This window comes from Nanorana parkeri, unplaced genomic scaffold (assembly GCF_000935625.1).
Source record: "Nanorana parkeri isolate BGI_ZX_2015 unplaced genomic scaffold, ASM93562v1 scaffold643, whole genome shotgun sequence".
Lineage (NCBI taxonomy): Eukaryota > Metazoa > Chordata > Amphibia > Anura > Dicroglossidae > Nanorana > Nanorana parkeri.
Genome location: NW_017306911.1, coordinates 456,814 through 479,774, shown reverse-complemented (window position 1 = coordinate 479,774; position 22,961 = coordinate 456,814). Strand labels below are relative to the sequence as shown.

The 22,961-nt window shown below is 41.0% G+C and overlaps 1 protein-coding gene across 1 annotated transcript in view; it reads left to right on the top strand.

Moving 5' to 3' along the window:
• Positions 1-22,961, top strand: part of KIF3A (kinesin family member 3A) — a 76,449-nt gene that overhangs the window by 24,961 nt on the left and 28,527 nt on the right. The window contains exons 7-12 of the mRNA XM_018563215.1: positions 1,994-2,191; positions 2,642-2,816; positions 5,065-5,163; positions 14,008-14,073; positions 18,640-18,796; positions 20,132-20,312. Coding sequence (XP_018418717.1) covers positions 1,994-2,191; positions 2,642-2,816; positions 5,065-5,163; positions 14,008-14,073; positions 18,640-18,796; positions 20,132-20,312 — 876 coding nt within the window. The remainder of the gene's footprint in view (positions 1-1,993; positions 2,192-2,641; positions 2,817-5,064; positions 5,164-14,007; positions 14,074-18,639; positions 18,797-20,131; positions 20,313-22,961) is intronic.

Below are 22,961 nucleotides of genomic sequence, written 5' to 3'. Positions count from 1 at the left end.
GAGCGAAAACATACCGGGTTCCCTCACCTCTCGATCCTGTCACGGCTCTCTGCCGTGACAGGGGGAGGGGCTGGATTCCCCTCTCCCCGCTCCGATCTGCCAGCGCTGACTGGCGGAACGGACGGGGGAGGGGGCGGGTACAGCCTGCTCTGCCTCTAGATAGGCAGAGCCAGCTGTCACTCACGCAGCTGGGCGGATCTCGACATTGATGTCGGGATCCGCTCCGGCTGCGGCGTCTCAGTATACCGCGAGCTGTAGCTCGCGGTATACTGAGCTTAGGGTAACGGGAGGACGCTAGTTTGTGTCCTCCCGTTACCCCAAGGAGAACTATGGGGAAAAACACTGACCCCATAGTTCTCCTTTAAGTAATATTAAAATCAAAATGTTTTTAAGCAATTTGAAATGTTAATTATATCACTTACAATGGATGTTGCTCCTTGATGTTTAAAAGGTTTGTTTCCTGCAGAATCAGCTGATGCCCTGAGCACTGGCCCTGATATCCTATTTTAGGGTGGTTCCTTTGCCTTGCAGGGTCCTATGGCGCCACCCTTGTGTGTGCTAGTAAGCTGTGTGTGTCTCCATAAACACACAGGCCCAGCAAAGCAAGCCAATCCCCTCCACCCTGCCTCCCTCTCTTCCCTCTCCTCCCTTCTCCATGCCAGTAGATCAGGGGTGCGGAATTCCTATAGCCTGCTCCCCAGGACATGCAGTTCTGGGCACAAGGCAAGTGTTTTTTTTTTAAACTAAATTTATCCCTGCTTTGGTAAGCAGGGCTAAATGTAGAGCGGGGGTGCTGTTTTGCTGTACAGCCAATCGGATTACTTGTAATCAGCTGTGGTTTTCTGGGTCCCCTACTCTTCTGGGGGACCCGGAACCACGGCAAATGCCTTCAGGATGGAGAGCGGGGGATCAGTGACACGGGACCGCTGTACTAGCAGCGCTCCTGTGTAAGCTGTCACAAGTAAAGCTGTACAGAAATAAATACATTGATAAAAAGTAAAAAAAAAAAGAAAAATAAATAAACACGCATAGGGCATTGTGTGCGTGCGCGCTGAATGCTGCCCCCATTCCTCTGTGTGCTATATTGTGGTAGCTGGCCAGCAGTACTCTCCAACATGCACAATGTTCATTAAAGGGTAAGTTCAAGTAATTAGGAAAAATTGAATTACCCGCTCAATCTGGCCCCCTCTCGCTCCCCCCCCCCCACCCTTCTCCCTTCCTTCTATGCCTGCGTTTCAGCGAACGGTCCTTTCCCTCCATTGTAAATAAATACTTTGCTGGGCAATGTATATATGTTCTGGATTCATTATTGAAGATTGAGCGTTTAATACTACTTTGATGGTTTTGTGCCTGTTGAATGTAGTGTTGCAATAATGGATTATAGCCACTAGATAAATACTTATTTCCTAGGCTTCTCATCTCCATCTAGTGGGCGTAATGTATTCTTTCAACAACACACTACAATCAAAGTGGGAAAAATATACTAAACATTCAATTTTGGAAATACTTTCCCAAAACGAACGCTCACAGATGTTCACAGGACGAAGATCTCTGCAAATTATCTTCAAATATACCCCATTATAATCCTGTTATGCATTGCACAGCACTCGGCAACACAGGAAAGTATTCTTGCACCCAGCGGGGCTAATGTTTAAAGGTTTCAATAAACCCTTTTAGCACCGTGTTGGGATGGTCTTTGTAAATGTGGATTCGGGCTTTAGGAGCTTTGTTGAAAAATAAAATGAGGAGTTTTGGAGAGCAACATACATTTATGGGCATGGAACGCCTCCATTGCTACTAATATCATAGTGTTTTAAAGTGTGTAATTTTGTCTGTTTTATTATTCATCTAATTGTATGCATATGTATTTATGAATATATTTAGGTGTCAGTGCATGTAGTTTTCTGTTCTGAGAGTTATGCTTGGCAAAAATAAAGTATTGGGTTTGAAAAAGGATTGTTACCATCAATGTCTGTTTTCTTCAACTCATTAGGGTTCTGAAAGGCAAACAAAGACAGGAGCAACGGGACAAAGACTGAAAGAAGCCACAAAAATTAATCTGTCACTTTCCACCCTGGGTAACGTCATCTCTGCCCTGGTTGATGGGAAGAGCACTCACGTGCCATATAGGAACTCCAAACTCACCCGACTGCTACAGGATTCACTGGGAGGAAATTCCAAGACAATGATGGTAAGAGACACTGTACTTGTTACATGCCTATCATCATGGCAGTGAGCATTAAAACCGTATGTAAACATTTTCTGCAAGTCCATCAGTATCAAAGTTTCTATCATGTATGTAGTTTTTGTTCATGCGGTTTAATTTGGGACGTAAGAGGTTACTCAGTAGTATTCTGTATCAGCAAGGATTAATTGGTACTAGGTGTGACAATACTAAGCCTAGCTTTCTTCATAACATGATATATAAAGCATAATCCACATTTAGCTAAGGAGAGGAAGATTTATTTGGTTCACTGTGTATTGCATTGTATATTTCGGATCATTAGTCTTCACTGACCTAAAAAAGAATTTCGAGTTAATAGTAGTACATTTACTGAGATATTCTCTAATGAGCAATCTAAAGATTGTAATAGACTTCAGATGTTTTTAATGATTCTTCCACACATATGTACTTTTACAGTGTGCAAACATCGGTCCTGCAGATTACAATTACGACGAGACAATCAGCACTCTCCGTTATGCAAACCGAGCCAAAAATATCAAGAATAAGGCCAGAATCAATGAAGATCCCAAAGATGCACTTTTGCGCCAGTTTCAGAAAGAAATTGAGGAGCTCAAAAAGAAACTTGACGAAGGTAATGTTCAACTGATATGAATATGTTTGAGGACATCAGGGATGGGCAGCTTTTAGAAACGGGCCTTCTCATAATGCACTTCAAAACTTCCAGAATTTTGCTAAATGGTGCATTATGAAACTGTTAACGAGAACCAACTGGGATTATTTCAGAATCTGAATATTTAGTCTTAAAGCTGAAAGGTTTTCTTGTGAAAAATGTATTATTCCCCTCATTTAATTAAACTTACTTTGCAGCTTGAGAGGCAGAGTTGCTGCTCTGTCAGCTGCCTGACTGCACACCATTACCCAGCTCCTAAGAGTGTATAACAGTATCAGATAGTAGAGTCTTATGGTTATAGAGAACATAATTACAGGGTTTTGTTATTTGGTGCCATTGTACATACTCTGAGGCTGTGACGTAGTGCTTGAGTTCAGACAGTTGACAGGGCAGCCGCTATCAGATTTCAGGTGACCTCAGACCCCCATCTCTAAGGCTGAAGACTCCAGAATCAGACAGCGTAAGGGCCCATTCACACATGTTGCAGTGACTTGTGTTACACCGCACCGGATCAACATAAGTCACTGCAAGGACACATAGAAAACAATTGTTTTCTGTGTGTCCAATTCACACTACAACGCTGGTGTGATGAGCTGTGCGCTGTGATAAAATGGAGACCTGCTGCATTTTATCGCAGCGCGCTGCAGGCCACAACAGATCAGACCTAAATGGAGTGTTCATTGCACATAAAGTTGAAAAAAAAAATGTAAACAGTGACAGCTTAAGCAGTGTGCGAAACACACACTACCGAAACTGCCACAACACACTAGCCCGTTCGCTAAAATGCAGTGTTTTAACTAGGGATGCACCGATATATCGGCCGCCGAAACATATCGGCCGAAAATGGCACTTTTGGCATAATGCCGAAAGTGCAATTTTCCTGCCGATACATCGGCGCATCCGTGATTTATTTTCTCCCCGCTGGGCGCTGCTCTATGTCCCAGCGGGGAGAAGAGAAAGTGACAGCCGGCCGAGCGCTGAGGTGTAGAGCGCTGTGAGCGGCCGGCGTCTCCTCCCACACCGCTCTGCTGCCTATCACAGTCCGGCAGAGCGGTGTGGGGGTAGAGACACTGTCACAGGAGGCTGGGCCTTTCTACCTACACCGCTCGATCAGCCTCCTGTGACAGCATGTCAGAGAAAAAAGCAAGGTACACACACTCAGTGATCAGTGATCTCTGAGTGTGTGTACATAATTGAGGATATGGAATGTTAACTATAGCCTCAATTATGAATGAATGGGAAATGATCTACATCACCCCCATTCATTCATAATTGTAGTTCTAGTAAACAAACAATGTACTCATGTTATCAATGAACAGGAAGACTCATAGAGGATTCCTGTTCATTGATAACAGGGGACACAGAAAAAGAGATTGAGGACTTTGTGTTCTCAATCTCTTTTTCTATTTTAAAAGGGAAATATCAGGGGTCTGTTTAGCCCCCTTATATTTCCCAGAAGCCCCTAAAAGTAAAAAATAAAAATATTTAATAAAAAATGAATTAATAAAAATAAATATAAAAAAATTTAAGTGTATAAAAAATGAATTAATAAAATATAAAAGAAATTTGAAAAAATAAAAAACAATTTCAGTTTCGGCCTGACATTTTTTTTTATTTCGGTTTCGGTTTTAAAATTTCCATTTCGGTGCACCTCTAGTTTTAGCGGATGGGCCAGTGTGAATGTGCCCTCAATACAACTAAATAAAGTGACTATGGCTGGCCATGCACCTTTTTAACATGTTCCATCGATCAACCCCGTGTGCTGAACTAGAAAAATCACTCACTTCCCCCATTCACACTAAAGTGCGTGAATTAAGAAATCTCCCCTGCTGGGCTATTGTACTCTTGACAGCGGCAGGCGCATCTGATTGGCTGCAGTCACTGTTCAGCCAACAATTTTCCACCCAGCTTTTTAAAAGAAAAGATGATTTAAAGAATCAACTTTTGTGGAGCCAGGTGCTGCTGGCAGGGCAACCTGTGGATCGCATTTCGGCCCATTCAGCTGTAAACGGGCGAAATTTAATCCATGTTGGCCAGCTTTTATATAAATCTTATAAGAGAAGACCTACCTGCACAACAGACAAGTAGTGTTGTCCTTTAGATGGTGCTAGACCAGCCAATAAATGATATAGCTCTTACTGAAAGCATTCTGTAGGTACTCATTTGTTTTTAGGCCCAGTGTTTCATCCATTCCATTCAATTTTGTTAGGAGAGGAAATTTCTGGTTCTGAAGACAGTGGATCAGATGATGATGACGATGAAGACGGGGAAATTGGAGAGGATGGAGAAAAGAAAAAGAGACGAAGAGGTAAGATCTCCTCGCTTCAGATTTGGCTTTATCTGCATTGTATTGATTATCTTTGCTTTTGTTTAGTTCTCATCACATTATTGCCAAAGTATATGAGTTCAGTATTTTGAACTTGAGCTGAGTGAGATTTCAGGATGTATTGGTTTTTGGTGTGCTCCTAGTTAAGTAGCTGTGGGGGTGTTCATAATCTAGGCGCTGTTTCCAGAAGATGTGACTTTTTTATATAAAGTTGGCTTTCACAAGTTGTATGTGATATGGAGAATCTGAGTGTACGGCTTATTAGATTGATACCAAGAACCCTCTTATGACAGATTTATATGTGAGTGGTTACAGTGCCCTGTGGCTTCTGTCTGTGTAGGTCCTTAGGAATTCATACATGAGTGTAGTGTGAGTATAGCTAAAGCCAAAACTTTTTTTAGATTTGGATAGAGTGGTGAGAGATTGAACCACTCTGTTTTTTATGGCTAGTAGATGTCGGAATTGAAGCGGCATACCAATTAAAATAGTTCAGATGCATCTTTATTCCATTAAGGTCAGGGGAGATTCAAGTAGGGAAGCCAACGTGTTTCAGCGTTCCGAAGCACACCCCCGTCATCAGGGCCTCATGAGAGAAATCATATATGTGGACTACAGTCTTTGCTGCTTGAAAGTTGTATGACGTTGTGATGGGAGTACTTCAGGCTGGTCAGCAGCTGGTTTGGCAGTAGGGCTGCAACCAACTAATTGATTAATCGATAATAATAATGAGAATAGTTGCCAACTATTCTCATTATCGATTAGTTGGTTGGACCCCCTAGCTCTCTCCTTCATGCTGGTAGGAGGGCACAGCAAGCAGTGGGCAGGTGCAATTGCCAGCCAGCTATTGCAATTTGAAATGGCCAATAGCAGGCTGGTGATTGCACCAGCCTTCTACCTGCTGTATGTACATTCAGCTGCTGTCTGTGGAATCTTGGCACTGGCAGCTGTCATTCCCTGGCTGAAGCTATTCAAGTGCCATGTGCTTACAATACAATTATTAAAAAAAGAATTATAAAAGGTGGGAAAAAGTCATTTTTCGGTTTTGGCCTGACAAATTCTGCTGTGGGAGGTGCGTTGCTGTGCCATTCATTTCAATAGCACCCCAAACGCGCCTCTCATCCACAGTGTGATTGCCCGCACTGGAACGCACGGCATTGCAGTACTGTGTGTTCCAGTGCAATCGATTTATGAAAATAATCATTAGTTGCAGCCCTATTTGGTAGCCTAGTTTGTATTGCTGTCTGTGTCCCTGTTAGGAAGATTCACTCTCTCCAAGTGCCCTGATCACTAATGTCGCCGGGAATGAACGTGAGGGTAAATCCATATTTTTGGGTTGCCACCAGAACAGGAATAGAGTGGAAATCTTCCATGTTCCTGTGACAACTGCCTTAGAGGAGATTTCCCTCACATTGAGAGACATCCTCTTACCCTCGGTTAAGTCTACAGGACAGGAAGTGAAGGGAAACCTTATATTGGGACACAGATGTCATAAAAAACTGACCGGTGTTTTAACCCTTCCCTGCTCTCTCCTTAATGGGAAAAAAAGTTGGGGCATTAGAATTACTTTAACTATTATTGTTATTATTGCTCAGTATTTATATAATAGTAACAGCTGCTTTAACTGTGTTTAACTTCTAAATGAGCAAACGAGATAAAAAGCAAATTGCTCATTATAATCTACCTAGTAAAGTCCATCTTGTCTTAAACTTGTACATTGTCCAGTCTGTGACCTCAAATACTACAGCATCCGCATTACTCACAGGCTGAGAAGTTCCACTAGTGATTCAGCTGAGATCATAGAATATCACGCTAGCGGAAAGCTTATCGCATGATCTTTTATCAGAGATTTCCTGCTCGTTCTTTTCGTGTAGTGTCATGGCAGGGTTGTGAGATTTACCTCACCAATCTGCTAATCATTCCACATATTGATTATCCAATGGTGATTTCACTTTTCGTTTGTAAAAATGGCTACACAGATAAATTATGGCAGAGCAATGTGAGATATATTTGGCAACAGTGGGGAATTGCAATCACGTGTGTACACTGTATAGCAGGCTATAGAGTAAATTAACACACATTGTACATATGTGTCACAGTTTTCCTATTAATAACACATCACCTGAACTTTGATGTTTTTAAAATGTGTTCCTCTGAAGCACAACTTACATTGCATTCTTTAAAGCAGTTCTCAAACACGTGAAGCAGTAGGATGCTGTTGCTGACAATGTAGGTAACACTTTTACTTTTAGGCCTCATGCACATAGCGGTTGTGACAATACTGATCATCTACACCAGGGGTCAAAATTTCAAGTCCTGAGCTACTAGCCAGGCCTTAAGAGTTACTCGCCACCAGTTGCCCACCTAACCCCTACCCTCCCGCGGCCTTAACTCCGCCCCTAAACACACACTCTTAAATAATTTGTGATCTAGTGTGATTAGTAAGGTCTGCAGACATTACTAATCACTTCGTTTTCGACCCGGAGTTCAGTGAAGAGCTCCGGCCGAAAGTAAGGGAGAAAGACCAGCAGGAGCAGCTGCTCCCACGAGTCAGGTACACGGTCCAAGACCGCAAGCCTGTCAGGAATTTCCACTCGCCTGCCCTGCATTTCCACTCGCCTGCACTGCATTTCCACTCGCCAAATGCGAGCAGACGAGTCGAAATTTTGAGCCCTGATCTACACAATAAATTGCTGGTAGATAGATCCTGTGTAAAAAATGCATGAAATGGTCAGCAAAGTGATTGTGTTTACACGCGTATAGGCACGTAAACATACTTGCAGCGGTCAGGCGCGTCAAATTCTACTTCCATACCATTTTATTAAATTGAAACTTTTTAATCCTGTCTGCGCCCGAGCAGGGACACCCGTACAGACGTGCAGTTCGGGTGAGCGTAGGGCGGCGTACGGCCGCATAATCCCATAGAGAAGGACAGGCTGCTGCGTACAAATCACACGTAACACCTGTCCTTCCCGGGAGCGGCCCGATACGGCCGTGCACGCAGCACGGATCTGTACGGGCGGCCATTTACCCATGTGAATGAGGTCTTACGCACCTCAGACGCAGTTTTTTTCCATTTTGATTTTAAAGACTTGAACGTAGTGCAAATGTACTAATCTTTACACTGCTGTGTGCATGAGCACAAAGAAAGCAATTCAGAGCCAAAAAAATAAAACAAAAAGGCTGTACTGATAAAAAAAACATTGCTACAGTCCTATGCATGTGCCTTTACTGTCATGCTGCTAAGGTTGTTGTGCCTTAAAGAAAAAATTCCAGGCAAATAAAATCTTAACCCTTTCAGTGGGGCTTTTCCCGCACTGCAAGGGTTAAGTGCTTGTTTTGTCTAGGGGGCATAAATAACAGAGTTATACTCACCCAAACCCTGATCCTGGCTGGCAAATAGACCAGTTCCTTCTGCCCGTCTTCTCCTCCGCTTGAGTGGTTTAACGTCCACTGAGTCATCACATCCTATACATAGTTAAATAGTATTTGAGGTTGAATAAAGACATTAGTCCATCAAGTCCAACCTATTAGGATCTCATTCTAGGAGTACCTGTACCCCTGTATATTACGGTCCCTTAAGAAATCGTCCAAAAGTTTCTTGAACAATTCCACATTCTTTGCTGAAATCACCGCCTGTGGCAGTGAGTTCCAGACCCTAACTGATCTTACTGTGAAGAACCCCCTTCGCCCCTTGTGCTGGAATTTTCTTTTTTTTTTTACAAATTCTTTTATTTATCTTTTTTTTTTGAGCAAACATATAAGCGTACATAGCAAGCAGGGGAAACAATTACCAACGTAGAAGCAGTGGACGCAGCCACGGAACAGATACAATGCAATAAAAAGAAAAATGGAGAATACATCATATTGCAAACTTTAAGCTTTCACAACCCTATGGCCGATAGACTTAATGAGGGTCCCCTTTGATCTTACGCCAGATCGTGTGCAGACTATACTGTCTGCACACATCTGAGTGGAACGCCCTAGGCGGAGGGGGTTGACCCCACAGCGCCAGCAGTCGCCACTGGCCCCAGGGAAAATCGCTTGGAATTTTCTTTCCACCAATTTTAGTTGATGGCCTCTAGTTTTTGTAATGGATTTAATTTTAAACAGTTTATCGCTAATGTTGCTGCCACCATTGAACATTTTGTACATGAAAATCATATCCCCCCTTAATCTCCTCACCTCCAATGTGAACATGTTTAAATTTAGTAGCCTTGTCTCGTAGCTCTGGTCCTCCATACCCCTAATTAGTTTGGTTGCCCTCCGCTGGACTTTTTCCAACTCAAGGACATCTTTTCTCAGTACTGGTGACCTGAACTGGACCGCGTACTCCAGATGAGGTCGAACCAATGATCTATAAAGTGGCAAAATTATAGACTTGTCCCTGCAATACATCCCCTTTTTAATACAGTGTATCGAACTTGAGCGGAGGAGGAGCCAGCTGGTATCGTGGTTTGGGTGAGTATAACTTTAATTCCCTAGACAAAATAAGCCCTTAGCCCTTGCAGTGTGGGGGTAGCCCCACTGCAAGGGTGGAGATTTTATTTGCTTGGAATTTTTCTTTAAATCTACATGGATGCACACCAAATTTGCATAGGCTTTAAAAAGAGCTGTTTGTGACTCGAAGTGTTGCCTTGTATATAGAGGATTTTTTTTTATTTATCATGGATTTTTAGGGAAGTAATTTAAAAAAATCAATGGAAATTATGTAGAAGTCCCCAGTACAGATTGCCTTACCTGGAGACTAAATCTAAATTTCAGAATTTTAAAGGAAAGCTGCATAAAACTCTTAATGCTGCAGATTATTATTGCAGATAGCAATGCTTACAATGAATTTAGCATGAACTACATCTGGATATTTATAAGATAAGGGGTGTAACAAATTACTGCAGCTGATCCTCACTTTAGGGCATGGTTCACACCTGTACGTTTTGTAGCGCGTTCAACGCTCTACGAACGCTCTACAAAACGCTCAAACATGAAAATCCCATTGTTTTCTATGGGTCTGGTTCACACCTTGCCGTATTTCAGCCCGGCTGAACGCACTACAAAACGGCCTACGCCTGAAAAGGTACATGAGCTTCTTTGCGGCGCTTTTGTCTCCATTGGGATACAGCCAAGTAGCCCTCGGAAACGCGCGTTTGTCACGGAACACGCGACAAACGCGCATATTCAATACGCCTAGGTGTGAACAGAGCCTAAGAGAAGTAATGGCAGAGTAAAATATGTTCTTCCCAATACTTAAATCTGGAGTAGTGGGACACTGTAGCTGTCACACGCCGGCTCTATATCTAGAAAACTGACTTATTATGTATCCCCTGATCACTCAGGTCAAAAGGCTTCACTTTACTTCTATTGTAATGAATACATACAGTACGGACTCATACGCATAAGCATTTATGGGTCTATTTCTCAATGGTTTCACCCAAGATTCATACAACTTTCGCACAAAAGTAACCCTTTTTTCTAATCGAATCTTAGTTGTGGGAATGTTGGGTAAAAACATTTATTATTGTTTGTGATGCTATTATTGTTTTCCCTTATCATAAATATGAGAAACCCGGTGTTCTATCGAAAGCTCCAACTCGTACTTGCAAGTTGCAGATTTTGACCAGACGACGTTAGACTGCAAAACGCAAAGATTGACGGAGCTCTGTACAGCTACATTTTAACAATATTCAGCAGGTGGCAAACTGGACGAGTATTCTGAAAATGCTATGCGTGCATGCACACGGCAACTGGACAGAGCTCCAGTCTTTCTTTGCACCGGAAGTGAGGTAGTTGGAGATTTCGATGAGCTGGAGCTTTTCAAAGAACACTGGTTTGATAATTTTTTTTTGTTTTAATACTAATGTGGCAGATCTGTGATCACTTAAAGCAGACCTATCATCAACATACAACAGCAATATGCCTGAACAGATAAAACTTATAGTAACCCTATGCTACCTGTACTATACATTATAACTGTCCAGTTCTCATGTGCATTCATTGGAAGTCACAATCATCTCAGCTGAGGGAAACAGAGTGTAGTCACTTATAGCTACTATAACTGTTATGCCTTGTATATACAGAGGTATTTTGGGGAAAACATTTGAAGCTAACATTTCTTATAAGAGATACCTAAACATTGCAAGACCTCTTTTACTCAGACTGTAGGGTTAGAGGTATGGTTCTTCGTTTTCCAAGATTGGTCTCCATTAACTTACAGGGAAGATTGTTTGTTTTTTCCCTGGTTCCCAAATGATTTGATTTTTAAATGTAGGATTCTCACAAATTTAAATTGAAACCCCAGATAAAGAGCTAAATACACAGTTTGAATAACAATGTATGAGCTTTTATATGTGTTAAAATGTTCAGTTCAGCCAGTCTTATGATCCGCACATGAATGCAACACTGCATAGCTAGCAGGTCATTCTGAGCCTGATGAGGGGACCCTGTGCGGCCCCGAAAGCGCTTGCATTTCAGTGGCAATTTTTTGTCAATAAATGGACTTTTGCTGCACAAAACATTTCAGTGTGCTGGTGACATCCTTTGAAACTTCCTACCTGCATAACTGAATAACATTCCTCTTGTATTCAACTATTAAAGTAAAGCCCTGTATACTTTTAATTTGGTGACTCTTATCTTGGAGTTAGAAGCGCCATGATTCTATTCCCACTTTATAGCATTCCTTTTATTAAATCTGGCATTTCCATGACCCGGCAGACAGGGAGGGTGAATTATCTGCTTTGCTCCACAGTGCAGTCAGTCTCTGTGACCCTTTTATTTAAAGCGGGCTTTGCACTTCATACAATATCTGCTTATTTAGTTTTCCCCTAACTACTCCCCCTTCGCATCCTAAAACTCTGCAACGGAAAAGGAAAACAGAAAAAGTAAGGTAATGTGCTTACCATTCACCTGGCTTCCATATTTCAGGAGGTGATGTCACCATCCTTTTGACTAAGAATGCAGAGTAGTCCAAACCTTGCGAGATAACAACACAGCGCAGTACTGCCTTCTCACGAGATCTGAGCTACTCTGCATCCCTGGGGGTCTTGCTGGAAGGAGGATGATGTTACCCTCACCTAGGTGCTGTGGCTGGGAGTATGGCAAAGCAAGTATATTGGCCCTTTTTCTTTCTTTTCCTTGCAGCATTTTGAGATAGGGGGTGGAGGGAACATCCTAAATAGGCACAACTTGTAATTTTAGTCTGCTTTAATTATTTAACAAAAATAAACTTTAAGTTTCCAGGTATAGGTTTAGGGATCAGTTCATGAACTATTAAATACATAAAAGGGTGTATCTCTTCCAGTAAAACCTAAAACTAGCTAAATATAACTGATACTTCCCAGAAATGCCACAGATTAGTTGGGTCTGTGCCACTCGTGATGTTTAGTGTGGTCTTGACAGCCTACTTGCTACCGAAACCAGCACATCCTCTCCCCTAGATAGCAGTATCTTTTTATTGCTGTTTGCATGGCCAGTAATGCTTTCTATTTTTGTTTTTTGTTTTTATAGTGGAAAGCCCCATTTTCTTCTAGTTTTTACTGATATTTTTAATCTAATGAATCAGTTCAGCGTTACTCATTGTGAAATCACATGTCTCAGTGTTGCACTCTTCTTCCACTGCTGATGTATCAGAATGGGCTGTTGTATGGCCACTTTCCTTACAGCAAAATGTTTTGCAAACAAATGATGCTGAGTTTAATTATATAACGGATGCCAAATTTAAAGAAATCATCATGCAGTTTGTGTGCAGACATTGGTCTGCATCAATCACATAATGATGATTGATCTTATATTAATGTTCTAAAGTATTTGGATGCAGAAAAAGAGACACCGCTGAGTTTGAAACTTTGAAACCATACATTTGTACTTTATCTCATGATAAGTTTATCGTGAAATGGTTTTTCAGTTTTATTAAACATACTGGTCTGCTGATAAAATCTTTTCTTTCAGTGTAACTCAATTGATCTCAGATAATTTGATGTCACTTATTCATTTATTTTACTTGTTCTGTGCACTAATTGTATGTAGCCAGTCCCATCATTTGATGCTCCTAGATGAGCTTTTGGTCAAATGTGCCTACCAAAATCATGCATGGCATTTATAAAAATATAAAAAGGACTTTCTAAACAAGCTCATCAATGCGTTTAATTACATCTTTGCTTCTTATGATCATCATGCCTCTTCCCAGTGGTTAGTTGGTAATCGTTCGGAATTATGTCATTTCTTAAGATGTGTACACAAGCAAAGATATTTTTTTTTTCAGACCGCAAGGCTAAATGAAAAAAATCTGATAGATTCGCCCATCCGCACTAACAATGTGGATGAACAAATCTCCCATTGTGTCCATTGTATTTTGATAGAGGAGCCAATCGCTGTTGGAATACCTGAACCGTGCTTGCAGCTGATTTGGCTGCAAGCACTGTTCACCTGACAATTTCTAAAACCTGTTTCTTCGACATAAGTCAATCTGATGATTGACTTTTGTTGGTAAGATAGTGCCACCCATGGAGCGAATTTTGCCCGATTCCTGCTGAGTCGACTGAATTCAATCCTTGTGTACCCAGCTTTATAATCAGATGCATGCAAGTTTCTTATAGAAATATTGTTAACAGTTGTTTGATTTTCTTTAGGAAGTTTAGGCCTTTTTCATTTCTTATCCTTAATTGTTCTGCTTTCCAGTAAAGGGAATCTTTGTGTGTTGTGTTCCAGATTGTGCATTTTGTTGAAATGCGTGCAGGTGTTGTTCGGGTATTCTGTTCACATTTGCCGTGTTGACATTTGTTTTGCCATGAATTGTGTTCCATTATATCTTTTGGGGCCATCTTTTTTTCTTTCCAGGCAGTAGCAGCAGTAGCAGTTCTGGTTCCACAGTGATAGAGAGACCAGTGGATAAGAACTTACCTAGTGAGTGGCAGCTCCTGAGCTAACGCTTGAACATGCTCTGTATTCCCCATTCAGTTGCTGCACTGCTACTTGCTATTGAAGCAATATGGATGAAAACCCCCAATGCATGCTTTCATCTTTACTGCCGTTACTTTCTTTCACATCCCAACACTTTGCGAATGCTCTGCTGTGAAATATATTGCACTCTGATCATATGCCCTGCCTTTTTCTAAGAAGAAACAATCGTTTCCTTACCATTTGTTGTATCTGTGCTGTTCTATATGTATGGTAAAATATTTAGTGAAGCAGAATGTATTGGTTTACTTCACCCACCAGACTAGCCTTAAATATAAGCTGATCTCCATATTGGCTCCTTAAAATGAATGTGTTATAGTGTTTCCCCAAACATTTACAATTCTTCTTTAAAACCTTCCTCATGTTTCATCAATCCAATGAATTGCTCTTTAAAATTCGCTGGCTTTCAGGTCACCTCAATACTGCTTATAAACCATAATGTACAACTATATAAGCCCTAATCATCCCTCCTCTAAACCTTTGTCCTCACCTCTCTTCCATACCTTTTGTCATCCCTTCTCTGAACCCAGTCAGTTGCCCTTCTCACACTATCTCTTCTCACCTTCTCCATAATGGTAAATCATTAGGTATCCTCACCTTTCCCCCTCACTCCTCCCTTTATATGGAAGTATGAAGCCTATATTCACAAAGGAATATTAACTTGTTCTAAATGTATTTTATTCAACAAAACCAGCCATTAGTCAAACCAGATGCAGTTCTACTTCTGCAAAGCATAAAAAATTATTTGGTTGAAAAATAGATGCTGACTGCTGGGTGTCTGAAGTATTCAGGTTTGAGGATGATGACTGACGAATGACTTGGGTTTGTCGGAGGAAGGACAAAGATTGACAGGGTTATTCACAAAAGGATGAAGAGTTTGGAGAAGGCAGGAGAAGTGAACAATCTAGGACAACATAACTGAACTGGAAAGTGAGCTGAATTGGAGAATTTTTCCAAATCAGCTATGTTGTCCTAGATTGGTCACTTCTCCTGCCTTCTCCAAACCCTTCACCCTTTTGTGAAATAACCCTGTAAATGTATTCCTTTGACCCAATAGAGAAGTAAAGCCAAAAAAAAGGTTTGGAGTTGCATTTAAAAAAAATTACATTAGGTAGTTCTTGGCATGTAACACAGTGGGCCACTAATGCAGTTTATAATGGACCACCTCCCCTATTGTTTAGATATGAAAAGTGATCATATTGCAGAAAAGCTTTTTGATCTACTGAAGGCACAGAATCGTGTAATCAACATTTAAATATACTGTATGTCACTGAATTTATACAGAATAAACAACCTTATTTAATGAAGGGATTGCTGCCTATGAAATCTACAATATGTGTTACACCAGAAACATTTAAATTGGACAGTAGTTGACAAACTAAGGAGGAACAGTGTGACTAGTGATGTTTCTGAGAAGTAACTTGGGTTTGGAGAAGAAGGTGAGTGGACTTTGGGTAACTTTGCAAGAGCTATTAGGAGGAGGAGTTGTAAAGGAGTGAGTTTTGAAGGAGAAATTTTAAATATCTCCGTGGTTGGTATTTGGTACAACAAAATTAAAATGTTAGAAAATCTGTCCAACCTTAAGTGCTGCAGTATTTCTCTGTTCAGTAAGTGGGTGAAAGTCCAAATAATAAACTAGCTCATACTCCTTAGGCTTGTGTAGATGGCCTTTTAAGAGATCATATTGGCCCTTGCTGCATGGAGCTGCCTTTTTATATAGCCATCAACAGGAGTCCTTAAACACCCATATTGTCTGAACACCGGCTCTTTCAACTGACACAACCATCACCAAGCTCCCCGTTTACACTGCCTGCATTAGGGTCTGCACTGCATTCTGTGTCGAAAGCTTGCCATGCACAAACTTTGTTTCAGGTTTGCTATTTCAGCAACTATGCAATTTGAAAGCTTACTTTAAACAATGCATTCAAATTATGTCTAATCAGGTAGACCATCACACTAGACCACCTAGCTAGATTTTGTTGATTGGACAGACCAAATTTGAAACAGAATCTTACTGTGTAGGCCTAGGTAGATTTGTAAACTTAAATTGACTTGTACTGTAGTCTGGTACATTTATAGGGTTCGCCTACATGGGTGCTTGGGTTTTTTTTGTTTTGGCTAACATGCATTTGTGAAGCATTTTTGAAAGATCTCAAAAACGTGTTATTAGCTCTTGAATCCATTCGATTTCAGAAGTGTCGTTTTGAACCCTACTAGACCAGAAAATACCCCTTTTCTCATCCCCCTTAACACAAGGGGTAGGTGGTCTGTAGAGCAGCTGCAGAGAACATAGACACTGTTTGGGATTTCAGTGCAGATGAGGTGGCATTGTTGGTTTACTGCAGGAATTTCCAGCAGATCAACAGACTTTTTTTTTCTGTACTTGGAACGTTTCTAAGGCTTATGCACATGGCTGCAAAGGGCCGTAGGCCTATATTATGGCTCTATTTTGCATCCCAGGAGTTACAGGCGCAGTGTACACTAGCGTCCCAGCAGCCTGTTCAGATCAATGGCAGGCTACGGCTGTGCGTGGTTATTCGCAGAATAGATATATGCAGATCTCTGCGGCTACAGGCATACTGGGCCATATGTGCATCAGTCTGTGTTATATAGACATGCGGCCATGTGCCCAACTCAGAAGTACTCTGTCGATATTGGATCACTGTATGGCAAGCTTTAGTTTCTAGTCCTGCTAGTAAAGCAAATTAGCTGAACGCCTAAAAAAAACCAAAACATTTTTTTTCTGTGCCTGCCCCTCTTTAAAACCATGCTGTATCTATGACCAGTCAGAGCGATCTCTGACAATAGAAAGCTAGGTCATATTGCAGAGACGTAGTGGTCAGGCATAGTGCACTGAAATTCCCCTGGTGCATTCTTTCAGACATTCTGAAATTAGTTCAACAACATCTGTTATAAAAGTGCATCTTATAGTTTTAAGGGAAACTCCGCATTTTAGAAAAAGTAATAAATGCACATTTCTTCATAAAATAAAACAATATTATTTTTTTTCATAGGAGCCAGTGAAGCATTGCATCCTTAACAGTAGACCACTGGTGCAATGCTCTGGCTTCTGCAGACTCTTCCTCCTGCCCATGTCCGTTCCAAGGTATGGACATTCAGTGATATGTGCAGAAGAAAGTGTCATTGGACTACAAATGCATTGAGTAGATGTGTGAGGTGGAGCCACACATGGCCACGAAAAATTCAAACTTCTTTCCCTGTTTCAATGGTACACCCTAAATATAGGTATAACATGAAACATGGCCAGAAAGGTAAACTAAACCTTTTAAGAATTTTTTTGTACAAGTCTTATTAAGGCTGCATGTTACTTGTGTGTAATTCTCTTTCCATGATGCAAAATAAATGGGATTTTAAATGCTTACATTTAACACACTAATGTAATACATTGCTTGGTTCTTCAGTTGCTCAAATTTTCAGCCTGGTTCAGCAAAATCTGCATGTGACCAGGTATAACTTTTTGCCAGAGTACTATAATGTCCATGTTTTTGTTTTTTTCTCTCCATTGCTGCTCGCCCGCGATTAATTACTGCTTCCTAATGCAAGAACCATCAGGTTGGTGTGATGGGTTTGAGCTCAGTCTTTTTAAGTGATATGGTTCTTTTGTAGTTATGTTGCAGGCATTGATCTGCTTTGTTCACAATTGCTTAGGCCTTAGGCAAGTGCTTCTCCTATGAGTGGTTTGAGGTTGCTGTGGATATCTCCATAATGAAAAGTTGTATTCCTAAAAGTGATTTGTTTTATATGTATTATATGTATGCAGGCAAGTAAACACATAACTGATGCGTTTTATATACCTAACTGTGTATGTTTTAGTGTCCGGGAATCCAAACTAGTCTATTGATTTCATATCACCATATAAATACATTATATGCAGTTGCTAATCACATAGGTTTTTATTTTCCTGCTGCTACCAGTGGCTAACATCTCATAACTCTTACTCTTCTCATATATAAAAATAATATTTAAAAAGCCCGTTGGAAAGCAATGGGGTGGTCTTGCCATTGGTAACAAATTTCTGACCTTTGTTGAAACACAGTTGTAATCTCTTATTATTCTCAACATAGATGTTTTCTCATTTTTACAAATCAGACCCATTCCGCCAAGTCATTATTCATCATACTGACAATTTTATTACACTTAAGAATTCTAGCATATATTGGAATTGGACCATACATGACTTTCTAAGAAAGGACTGAGATAATCAGCTTGGTTAACATACTGCGAAATAATAACTTTTGGTCTGTGTATAAATGTATGTATGAGGGCTCGCTATAACTTTGTATTGAATGTTCAAACATTCAAATACAAGCTGTGACGATGGAAAACGTTGACAACGTTTTCCATCGTCGATTTTAATCGACTTAATTCGAATAACTGTTGCAGCTCTAAAGCTGTGTTTATGTGTTTGGAATCTACTGGACGGTGGTTTGTTTAATTCAGCAGCATGAATTTGCCGCACCTTTGTCATATTAACTGGCCATGTATTTGTAGGCAAGAAGAAGGTATCTCCAGATAAAATGGCAGAGATGCAAGCACGTATTGATGAAGAACGGAGGGCACTTGAAGCAAAACTTGATATGGAGGAAGAAGAAAGGAATAAAGCCAGAGCAGAACTGGAGAAGAGAGAGAAGGACCTGCTAAAAGCACAGTGAGTAACACTGTACTGCAGAAATCTTCCTACTCGGTGTTTGCAAGCTATTATCTAGCACATTGTAGCTTCCTTACAAATGCACCAGCTTGAAGATGAAGAAAATGGGATCTGGGGAATTGCCAGACCCCATCTTCAGCGCCGCGCACATACACGATTCTACTGCAAATACAAAACACTGGATTTGGTTAACAATTTTTCATCCCCCAGAAGGGAACAGGTCAATTTTTGCAGGATACAAATTGTTCTACTGTCATTTTGACTGTAGAGGCCATGGGTGTTTATGCCGTTAGTATTGATTTTTCCAATGAAGGTGCATGTATCCTTTGAATGTGCACTGTATAGAGTGCCTTCCCATGGTTTTTATGCAATAGTCTTGGAACCCTGATGTTTGAAACTACTTTTTATTTGTGTAAATATTTTAGCACTTCAGTCTAGGATGTCTGAACTCCAGCTCATGCCCAGTCCAGTATTGGACTTGTAGTATGACACACTCGGATATTGCAGATATGATGAGCCAATCACCTCTATGCTGCCCATGCTCCCTTCTTCTCACAAGTCAGAGATGACTCTCCCACTATCGGCTTGATTTGAAATGTCAGTGGATGTTTAGAACGTGATTTAAATGTGATCTAAAGCTCACAGATTTACAGTTTAAAAAAGAAGTTTGTGCGCCAAATTTATGCATAGGAATTGTTTTTGTGTGACGTTTTTTTGAGTGTTTGTTTGAAGATTTGAAGTCAGATCTGCTGATTTTGAATAAAATGTGAGGAGTAAAAAAATAAAAATAAATGGTACAGTGAGCATTAGAAGTTATGTTGTAAAGTAGGGAGGGATTGGGTGTTTTCAGCTGTAGTAAAGACAGTTCAAGGCCTGTTATGGTGTATGATTTTGTAAGATGCACCCTCTAGTGCATCCTACAAAACCACCTTTAAAGCTCTGCACAAACTGTTGTTACTCTATAAATCCTGTATAATAATAGTGATCGATACATTTGTTGGCTAAGTTTAGAAATGACACTAACACAGCATGCTGAAAGAGCATTGTGTATGTATCCTGAATCATCTCAGGCCACATCTTGCAATGGCTCTCCACACATTCTCACATTGTCTCAAACACTTGCTCATCATGCCATGCACTCATGTCCAGGAAATGGGTTGGTCATTGGTCACATCAAATTTTCTATCCAGTATTCAATAACCCGCCACTTCAGTTTTATCATTTGTACATGTTAGAATAGAAAGCAGCTCATTTCTGTGGGTATTTTAGGAGCAGAATATTTGTTTAAAGTACATTTGAGAAAGAGAAATAAAATGTATTGTTTTTTCATTTAAGACAAGAACACCAGTCCCTTCTGGAGAAGCTTTTTACTTTGGAGAAGAAGGTCATCGTTGGCGGGGTGGATTTACTGGCCAAAGCAGAGGAGCAAGAACGGCTTTTAGATGAATCAAATGCTGAGCTTGAAGAACGTAGAAGGAGAGCGGAGAAGCTTCGCAGGGAACTAGAGGAGAAGGAGGTGTGTTGTCTATACTCAATATGAACAACCCTGGGTCCTATTCCCATCTGGGGCTAAAAAGGACCATACCATCCCTCTACTAAAGACATAATGTGTGAGGCCAGGGTGTAGTGCCTCTTTAGGAGCTATCAGGCTGCCAGAGCTTAGTGTAACTGATATTGTTACTCAAAAAGATGCAAATGATAAAAAAATATATGGGGACTAATTCAATAAGTGACAACAGTAACAAAAAGTAGCTTGGCTTTCAGCTTTCACCCTGCTAAGGAATGTGGGGGAAATCTCCATTTTGTTGTCCTGAACAGCAATGAAGTGGAAAATCCAGGTTTCTGTGTACTGTGTTAGTTAGCCACAGAGTACACTCCCTGTCTAGATATGTTGCACAGCCTCTGGTGTGACCTGCTTTCTGGGAACTCATTAGCCAGTTGGGCTGAAAAACTAGGAAGTACCTCATAATTTTGTATCTTATTTAAAATTCCTGTTACCGCCATCATGCAGGAGTAATGGTTAATGTTGAGGGAACTGAGAGTTGACATCATCTGGTAGGTGTAGTGTTGTGTGCATACACTCTGCAAACACCTGACGCCAATTAGCCTAGAGGAAGTGCTTTGTGGATCATCTGGTCTAGTTCTGCTGCCCCCCTACACTGACTTTGTCACCTCTGGCCACCTACAACCCTCTTCAGCATCAGCTTCTCAGGTTTGTGAGCATGTGAGGCTTTACCTCACGTTGGGCCTGGTTTTTCACCAATACATGGTGCAATATATCTGAGTTTTATATAGCTCTGATGTGTGAGGCTGACAACGCTGGTTGGACCCCTAATATCCCCTAATTGTCAGTTTGTGCACCATAGTAGCCTTCTGCTCACAGAGCCTCTAAGCACACTCTGGTGCCATCCATGACAGAATCTAATTCTAAGTAGAGCTGGGAAAGAGGTGTTGGACCTTTAGCTGAGAGTTAATACGTTTTTGTTTAAAACCTAGGTTCGCCAGTTATACAAATGGCATTCTCCCTTAACATAGGGGCCATCCTGCTTGCAAGAACTATGTGTAGTCAAGCCAGAATGAGCACCAAAACGTTTTGCAAGTCCAGACATTTATTTTATTGATTCCTTAAATGGCAGATGGATAACATATGGCAGCCAATGTGTTTCAGGGTCCAAACAATCCCCTTTCATCAGGGCTACAAAAGATATAAGAAACTAGTACACATGCAAGATGTCAATGAGAATGGTTAGAATAATCATATCAATGGTAAAATGTCATTACAAGAAGGTTTCTGTAGGTTTCTGTGCTGTACATCTTGTATGTATAACAAAGGGGTACATAATAAAAAAAAATATTTAAAATTATGAGCTTAGGTGATAGACCTACAGACCTATGACCATAGTTAATAAAAATGCAAACCAAACACTACTGGACCTCCTCACTAAAGCTGGGTATACAGTCATATTTTCTTCATTTAACCTGTGGGATGAATTAAGAAAATATAACAGATTCCTCCTTTAACACTTAAGAGCGTGGATAGATGAATTCCCTACTGTTCCCATTGTATTCTGACAGCAGTCACTGGCTGCATGCTCCGTCTGGCCGAGAATTTTTCAATCTGCTCCTTCCATCAGTGACGCTAGGCAGAAGGGTGGTGACACGGGCACCCACTGTGTGGATTTTGGCCGTTCATCAAGAACCGGCTGAAATTCGCACCATATATAGCCTACTTAAGTGTGCTTGAGGCCGCTATTACCATATCTGACTCAGATTCTGAATCCTGGCAGTTTCCACCTGAAGAGACTGTATTTCCGCAATTTCCATATCGTTCAGATTTACTAGGAATTCTTGATAATCTGATTGATGCAGTACATTCTACCCTGCATTTGGAGGATCGGTCTGCTGTTCCAGACTCCGAATGCAAAACATTACTCTGAGGACTGGAAACCTATGGAATCATGGCTCCTTTTCTGGCAATGTAAAGGTGCTTTTTCCCTTTGAAAAGGAATTTTATTGATAAGCGGTCTCTGCCCATATAGACACTCCAGTTATCAACTTTCACAAGCATACCACAAAACATGCTTACCTTTTAGAAATTTCACTGACAGTTGGGCTCCCTACTCGGATCCAATTTGAGTTATCTGGAATGTCTCTCTGCCCGTTATTGCTGGTTACTCAGATTTGTGAATCCGTGTCGTTGTGGATTAGATCTCTTGAAGATGACCCCTTCATTGCAAGGACAAACCCTTGTGTGCTGAAGCTTTTGGAACAAATGTGTTGAGCTCGTACTGTAAAAATTTTTTCTTGAAGTCCATTGAGGAACACAGGTCTCCGCCCCTCTGTTATTGGCCTTATATACTACATGCTCACAAAACTGAGGCATGAAGGTTGGAAACGGGGTTATACAGGGGCTGGCTGAAAGCTGAATTACACCTTCCTATTCTTTATAGCCAGAGAAGGTGCCATCTTAGCCTCTGTGTGGATTGCAGTTGCCATGGTGTTCTTCACATATGATCGGCTATGACACCAACCATTTGAGGGCTTGAAAGTTTATTTGATAGCTTAAATAAGAACACTGGTAACCTTGCCAGGTATCACCATAGGCAAGCCTTGAAGGTAACTGGTTTGGGAAATTGGTGGGTACTATTTCCACTTTAACGGGGGG